Below are 7,898 nucleotides of genomic sequence, written 5' to 3' on the forward strand. Positions count from 1 at the left end.
TAAGGGTACCGTTTGGACGGAAGCTTGTTTGGATACCCAAAGTATTGATATCGCTTCCGGAATGCTATTTTAACGGTCGGGTACCCTTTCAAAATTGTTTTAAAGTCTAAGGGTACCGTTTGGGTGGAAGCTTGTTTGGATACCTAAAGTATTGATACCGCTTCCGTAATGCTATTTCAACGGTCGGGTACCGTTTCAAAATTGTTTTAAAGGTACTTTTATTTAAGGGTACCGTTTGGACGGAAGCTTATTTGGATACCCAAAGCGTTGATATCGGTACCGAAATGCTAGTTTAACGGTCGGGTACCCTTTAAAAAGACCGGTCAAAACCGTTTTTAAGGGTACCTTTTCAGTCCCTGATTCGAACTTAATCCTTGTCACTTTGACATAAAGTGCGCATGTCGAGTACTAATACAGCGTCGAGCACTAGTACTTCTACCTTTGATAGCAATAGTACATTTAATAAAAAAATACCATGGAAGTAAGTCAATTTCAAGTATCATGTTATTGATTCTTAATTTTTATAATTGTATATGTATATGTTCAAGAATTATAAATATATAGAAACATGCATGTAAGTTTTTATTTTTAATATGATAGTGAAGGCCCATCCAGAGGGGAACAATTTTTCACCAATCTGATTAATAGAGCAAGATCCCAGAGCCGCCAAACCGTACTTATTTTCTCATGACTAAAATGTATGGGATAATATAGTAGTACAGGAATTAGTTGCAGATTTGTATTGAGCACCCTGCAATTTTTTATTAAAAGACGCCACTTGGCACAGTTGTTCCTTAGGTCATTCTGAGCTGATTTGACCCGGTTGACACGCGGTACCCCCCGACAGGTGGGAGGGGGAGGGGGGGGGAGGTACATCTCCCGTACTGCATTTTGGCTCCATATCTACCCCCATATAGCTATCAGATCGAGTTTGGTATCGTTTTCGTATAATTCGAGGATGAGCAATTCATTTCTGGGGCAAACTTTTTACCCGTCCATAGAAAAAAACGGAGTAAATTGAAACACAAAATTATAAAATCGAAAAAAATCGGAAAAAAGACGATCGGAATTATATTATTGCGAAATTCACAAAATAAACAATATGATAATATAGCCCACTTATTCTTTAATATAAAAAGTATAACTTGAAAAACATCTTTAAAGTAAAAACTTGTCAAAAAATTTATAAACGAAGAGGCGTAGGCGGCGGAACCGCTCTCGCGGTCGGGCTGCGGATTGTAGTAGGTATTTTGTTGTTTATTTTTATAGATACCCGAGTGGTTGCTCTGCATCGTAATTTTATAAAACTGCATCATCATTTTATTTTCCTAGAAAAATTGCCTATAGAAACGTATTAATTTAATTTTTAAATACCTACTGATTGGAATTAAGAAGATTGGAATGTAAGGTTGATGTCCTAAGTCCTAATGATCATATTCGTAAAAAAAAATCCCTCTAGTTACCTAGTTTAGTAGGTATACATATGTGAGCGATGCGAAGAACTTGCAAAAATCTTAGCATAAGGGTGTTCGTCTGCAAACTCTCCACCACATCCACAAAGATCCGTACCTACACTTCAAATGTTATCTTAAGCAGTTGCATCTATTTGCACACTTTCGTTTGCATTTGCATCTAATCAGCTCAATACACGAGCTAAATGGTAGGTACTGGTAAGGTTGACCAAACAGACTCCCAAAGACTGCAATCCTTAGCCCACCCCCAGTTTGAAGGTAAAGGCAGATTTTGCAGCGGTACAAGGAGATGTCCCCATACGTGTCCTCCTTGGTACACCACCCGAAGCATATGCTGCTGTAAACAATGTATGGTAGGTGGCAAGTTTTCGATGCTCCAATTGTTTTTTGCGAAGAGTTCTCTCCTGCAAGTATTCACATCGGTGCAAGAGCCCGATCTGAAATGAACAATGATAATGTGCACAAGCAATATCACCATTCGTGATTTCAAAGTCTATAGGTTTATAAATTATTATAATAGATAATTCCTATATAATTATTTTACACAATGTACTGTGGAAATTTGTTTATTAGTTTCTATACATATACAAATAAAAATGTTGATTGTACATGCTATCAGAGAAGATACTGTACTCCAGGTCTCAAAGGCACTCTTCTTTCCTTTGCCGCAAAAAAGATTTGTTATCACAACCTGGGAAGGCGTGAAACATTGCCAGTATTCCTGCTTTCTTTGGCCCTGTGGAACAAAATTGTAACGTTTAGAAGGTATCCATTTAAGTCGACATACAATACAATATATTTTTCTTAAATTACCCACCGAAGCTGCAATACCATGGCATGAAATAAATTTGTGGTTTTTACTATTGCCTACGTGAACCCGCAGTTCTTCTAGCTGTGGTAATTTAGTTATGCATGTTACAGCTAGTGCTACTACGTCTGTTCTCCTTGTACCGCAGCAAATTCTGCCTTTACCTTCAAACTGGGGGTGGGCTGGGAGCCAGTTTGGTCAACCTTACCAGTAGCTTCTAGCGGGTGTATTGAGCTGATTAGATGCAAATGCAATGCAAAAAGTATGCAAATCTTTGTGGTTGTGGCAGAGACTTTTGCAAGTTCTTCGCATCGCTCACATATACCTACTAGACTAGATAATTGAATTTAAGAATGTATCTACGAATATGATCATTAGGACAGATAATCAATCTTACATGCCAATATTCTTAATTCCAATCAGTAGGTATCTAAAAATTATTTAATTAATACGTTTCTATCTATGGTTTCTAGACAATTTTTCTAAAAATCTTAGGAATATAAAATGATGATGCAGTTTTATAAAGTTACGATGCAGAGCATGCTCAGGTAAGCTATCTATAAAAATAAACTACAAAATACCTACTACAATCCGCACACTGCGCGCCGCTCACGGCGCCGCGGCCGAAGCCCGACCGCGAGAGCGGCTCCGCCGCGTCTTTGTTTTTTTTTTTTTGACACGTTTTTATTTTAAAGTTGTTTTTCAAGTTATACTTTTTATATTTAAGAATAAGTGGGATATATTATCATATTTTTTATTTTGTGAATTTCGCACTAATATAATTCTGGTCGACTTTTTTCAGATTTTTTAAATTTTATTGTGTTTTTTCAATTTACTCCGTTTTTTTCTATGGACGGGTAAAAAGTTTGTCCCAGAAATTAATTGCTCATCCTCGAATTATACGAAAACGATACCAAATTCGATCTGATAGCTATATGGGGACAGATATGATATGGAGCTCAGAATGCAGTACGGGAGATGTACCTTACGCCGCACCCCCCGCCCCCCCCCCCCCACCTGTCGGGGGGTACCGCGTGTCAACCGGGCTAAATCAGCTCAAAATGACCTAAGGAACAACTGTGCCAAATATTGTAGGGTCACTCTGCCACTATTTCCTCTACTATAGTCAGTATAGTGTTGGTTTGTACTTTTAATGTCTGCATACTTGCTATATTGGCCCGACTGCCATTTGTCCGCTACACGGTGCTAAAGATAGGTTTTCAGTCCCTGCTATGAACTTAGTATGACAATGAATTCACTTCCATTTTAAGAAGTTAATGTATAATAATAAATAAAACCATGGACGCATTAGCTAATATTTGATTTCATTTTTCAATGCATTTTTTATTTCTTGGCTGCTATATAAGCTGGTGGCTGCTGCTTGGTGGTACACCAAAATACTTAAGAAAAAATACAAAATATACGAGTATGTAGGTACATTATAATGTAACTATTGTGAAGTCTCCAGTGTTGCTTTGTATAATTTAAATTTTCCTAAAAAAAATTTCACCTCATCTTTTGGATATGGTTTCAGGGCGAGACATGTGGCTATATTTTCTGGTTGTTCAATCCATAATTTATGAGCTATGTCATTCTCTTTCAGTTTTACAGCTAATTTCTTTAGTGTTTCTTCGTTTGGAACCTGTCACAGAAAAGTCTACATTAACACCAATTGTAAAAAAAGGTACAATGATGTGCCAAATCTTGGGATTTGGATGGCAACAAGCCGGGACAACGCTGGAAAGATCGTGATATTTCTTATAAGTGTATAAATAGTGGTGAAGCGTTTTACAACAGGTGGTAGTTCCATATTTATGTAAATATGTATTGATTGAGTGAAGGAGAAGGAGAAGGAGAAGAGAAGTCAAGAAGGCTTGTGTTGTGGGTACTCAGAAAATGATATATATAATATACAATATTTAAATACATACAAAACATCCATGACTCAGGAACAAATATCTGTGCTCATCACACAAATAAATGCCCTCACCGGGATTCAAACCCAGGACCAGCTGCTTCATAGGCAGGGTCACTACCCCCACCCCACACAACACTAGCCTTATTGAGTTTACTGTGGGACCAGGTTGATCTGTGCATTGTGGGTGTTTACATTAAGTATGAATTTTGAAAATTGAAATGAAATTTTGAAAGCCGAAATTTGCAACTTCAAATGTAATGTCAGTTACAGTAAGAATTACCCACATTTTTTTTTTATAGTGACTTTAGCACTCTCATTTAAAGTTTGTTAGTGGCACTGTGCACACTGTGCACACTCGCGACAGGTCACGTAACCGACAGATTCGTCAGGTTGAAAATTTGTAAGATGGACATGTGACCTGATCCAAAAACTGTTACAAATTATAAATTGTCATGTTTGTGTATGATAGCGCAATACATAAATGATAGTACTTTTATACTGATAATTAAAGCAATTCGAGCAAAATTATTTCCTAACCATTCGAAAATATTCAAGATTTCACTTCTGCCAGCAATCCTGGAGTGCAACCCATATTTTTTTTAAGCTTATTACTTAAAATAGCAAGCTTGCAGAGCGACCAGTAAAAATATTCTGGAAAGTCACTAGGTATATTAACTTTTAGTTTAAACTTTATAATAGATTTATACTTAATCAATTTATATAAATCCTCTAATGTTACTGACCTCTAAAACCACCTTGTGCATATTGTCTAAATCATTCAAGTAACGTACTGTCTGCTCGTCGTCTTTGTAAAGGTGTAAAACTGCCGTAGCGGCATGGCATGCTTGTGCTACCAATGCTCCAATAGACCAACCCAATTCTTTCAACAAATCACTACGCAACAAAACATATTGTACTAATGTATTAGACATGGTGAAATCTCTTCCCGACTTCACCTGTAAAGTAAACGTTTATAATATATGTACGTGTACCTGTAACGACGCAGTATTAAGCTGTACGATACAATGTTTATTTAACACAGAATCTTGGAACAGTAAGTTCGGCAGTTCGGCACGGCACCGTATCAGGGTTGCCAGTACACAAATCTTGATTATACAGTCCAACGTCAAAAATAATACGAAATTCGCATTAAGTATACGAAAACGATTATACCCGACTTTTTTAATACTTACTTCAAAAACCGACTTATTACTATATACAAGTAGTAACTAAAATCTCTTAATAAGCAGCACCGAAACACAGCACAAAAAAGTAAAACACATCTCACATATTAACAAAAACCCATCATATAGAACACCAAACCGATCAAATGGCAATCCATCTCTGTTAATCCCGTGCTGAAATACAAATGCGAAATAACCATTCGTGTTCTTTCGTATCCAATTATACCGAACGACTACCTATACATTATAGATACGATAATCAGTTCGATTATACGAAATTCGTATCGAATTATACGACCTGGCAGCCCTGCACCGTATGAATTGAAATATTTATCAAGGACGTCAATGTCAAATTTGACATTTGTAAATTGTAATCAGGGGGCCTACCGCAAAAAACCGAAATTCGCAAATTGTGGGAATCTTGCCCAGTAGGCCTAGCACATGATTGGCGCGACAGTATCTCGCGGCGAGATAGACTACCCGTCTTTTTATATCTATGTTAATTACTCTTTAATTAACATAACGGGTAGTCTATCTCGCCGCGAGATACTGTCGCGTCAATCATGTGCTTGCCCAGCAGAACATGGATTAAAGCGCCAATTACATCCACGTTATATAAACGTTTTCCGTTTTACGGAATATCAGCACATCAGTGCCAATTACATCCACGCTTTATCAGGACCCGATTTGGGGCCCGAAAAATAACCAAATATCTGCACAACATTTTTGGCAATAGGGTTGTTTCCATCTACAAATCTTAGGGCAGAATTGTATCCCAATAAATTATTTTGAATTAGAAGAACACGTTAAACTACTTTTAGGGGACCTGTAATGACCATATATTTGTAAATATTGAATTTAAAATATCTTTTAGCACATGTCACGTGACCAAACTCGAATCGTCTTTGAAGATTCTGATGACGTCACAACTCTCGGATTGACACTGACAGTTAGGCGATAAACAACAAATGACAAATGTCAGTTGACAGTTCGTATCTTCTACGTGTGTATGTAGTTATGTGTCAAACTGTAAACTGTGACGTCACACAATTTTCAAAGAGCGTTTTGGGCGCAAAAGCATCTGTCAAAATATATTTTGTTAATTTAACATATTTAAAGCCGTTTTTAGTATAAAAGTTGAATTTTAGGGCAACTTTTAGTTAATATAGAACGTAATACAAGCGTTTCAAAAAATTGGAAAGAACCCTATTAGAGACAAATTGTTTTTTAAATTTAATTTTCAAATATTGTCAACGATAGCGCCAATTATATCCACCTTTTCCGATTTCGGGCCCGAAATCAGTCCCGATTTCAGGTCTGATAATCGTTTTCCGTTTCACGGATTACCTGGACATCGTTAACAATATTTGAAATATCAAAAATACTTCGTCTCTAATTGCCAAAAATGTTCAATATTCGATACTTTTGCATATGAACTATTTGTTTACATTTCAAATATTGTAAACGATACTAATTACTCTTGCACGGGCCTGGTGAAGTGTGGATGTAATTGGCACTTCAGGTTGCGAATGATATACAGATCGAGCGGTCTGCGTGGCGTCAGGACGGCTACCGGGAATATCGAAATTCGTCAAATGCGGGATTTTTCACTGTCACTCTAATGACGTCTTACTAAGAGTAAAAGAGAAAGATCCCCGCAATTTGCGAATTTTGGTTTTCGCGGTAGGCCCCCAGGGCTATAACCGCGAAAGTCGAAGTTCGTCAATTGCGGGCATTTTTCTCTGTCACTCTAATTACGTCTTAGTGAGAGTAAAAGAGAAAGATCCCCACAATTTGCGAAATGCGAATTTCGGTTTTCGCGGTAGGCCCCCTGCTCGCTAGGAGACACGCGGGACTGAGCTAATGTAACCACGTTCATACAAAACGTATGTAGCCGATTGCAATCCCACGCGTTGCGACACGCGGCGTGGCTCTAATGTAACCCCGGCTTAAACGTAGCGTTTTAGGTCTGTGACTGAAACAGTGCAGCAGAAACGTAGTGATTATATGCTCTTTGTGCAGCAGTGTCAGTGAAACTTGTCAAACTTGTTCAAATGATAAACTGTCAAGTGTCAAAAACAGAAATCTTGGTTTGTGAATTATAAAAAAGCAAAAGCTGCGAAAGCATTCTGATCATCTGACAAAGTAGAAAGCCGTGTAGTCTAATATTAGAAATGGCATCTGGCCTCGAAAACTACGTGAACCAAACAGTGTCTGTCATAACATCCGATGGACGTAATTTCATCGGCACGCTAAAGGGTTTTGACCAAACGATAAACATTATATTAGACGAATCTCATGAAAGAGTATTTTCTTCGTCTACTGGAGTGGCGCAGGTGGTGCTCGGGCTACACATCATCCGAGGCGACAATGTTGCGATCGTGGGGCAAATAGACGAATCCATTGATAGCAGACTGGACCTTGGCAATATTAAAGCTGAACCTTTAGGTGTAATAGCGCATTAACTTCATAGTAAATAAACATTATTTTTAATTTACAGTGTGTTTTATGTTTCA

General features: G+C 37.7%; 2 protein-coding genes across 3 annotated transcripts; one reads left to right on the top strand and one right to left on the bottom strand.

Annotated features, from left to right (window-relative positions):
- Positions 1–371: 371 nt before the first annotated feature.
- On the bottom strand, positions 372–5,184 carry LOC133516140 (putative peptidyl-tRNA hydrolase PTRHD1). Of its 2 annotated transcripts, XM_061848915.1 has the most exons (4): positions 4,942–5,184; positions 3,791–3,922; positions 2,082–2,208; positions 372–1,909 (listed from the first exon to the last, which is right to left on the bottom strand). In XM_061848915.1, the coding sequence occupies exons 1-4, from the start codon at positions 5,128–5,130 to the stop codon at positions 1,887–1,889; spliced, it is 471 nt and encodes a 156-aa protein (XP_061704899.1). In that variant the 5' UTR covers positions 5,131–5,184; the 3' UTR covers positions 372–1,886. The 2 variants fall into 2 exon arrangements, with proteins under 2 accessions (XP_061704899.1, XP_061704898.1); XM_061848914.1 differs by lacking the exon at positions 372–1,909 and having other exon boundaries at positions 1,993–2,208.
- Positions 5,185–7,401: 2,217 nt separating this feature from the next.
- Positions 7,402–7,879, top strand: LOC133516153 (U6 snRNA-associated Sm-like protein LSm8). The gene has a single exon (XM_061848932.1). It carries the CDS (start codon positions 7,557–7,559, stop codon positions 7,845–7,847), a length of 291 nt encoding a protein of 96 aa, XP_061704916.1. The 5' UTR covers positions 7,402–7,556; the 3' UTR covers positions 7,848–7,879.
- Positions 7,880–7,898: the final 19 nt, after the last annotated feature.

Source organism: Cydia pomonella, chromosome 3, assembly GCF_033807575.1.
Source record: "Cydia pomonella isolate Wapato2018A chromosome 3, ilCydPomo1, whole genome shotgun sequence".
In the NCBI taxonomy this organism is placed as follows: Eukaryota; Metazoa; Arthropoda; class Insecta; order Lepidoptera; family Tortricidae; genus Cydia; species Cydia pomonella.

Excerpts from the sequence above, each read along its gene's own strand:
- LOC133516153 (XM_061848932.1), top strand. The coding sequence starts at position 7,557 with ATGGCATCTGGCCTCGAAAACTACGTGAACCAAACAGTGTCTGTCATA.
- LOC133516140 (XM_061848914.1), bottom strand. The coding sequence starts at position 5,130 with ATGTCTAATACATTAGTACAATATGTTTTGTTGCGTAGTGATTTGTTG. Across the intron at positions 3,923-4,941 it reads TGCACAAGGTGGTTTTAGAG|GTTCCAAACGAAGAAACACT; the intron begins GTCAGTAACATT and ends TTTCTGTGACAG. Across the intron at positions 2,209-3,790 it reads AACCATATCCAAAAGATGAG|GGCCAAAGAAAGCAGGAATA; the intron begins GTGAAATTTTTT and ends TTTGTTCCACAG.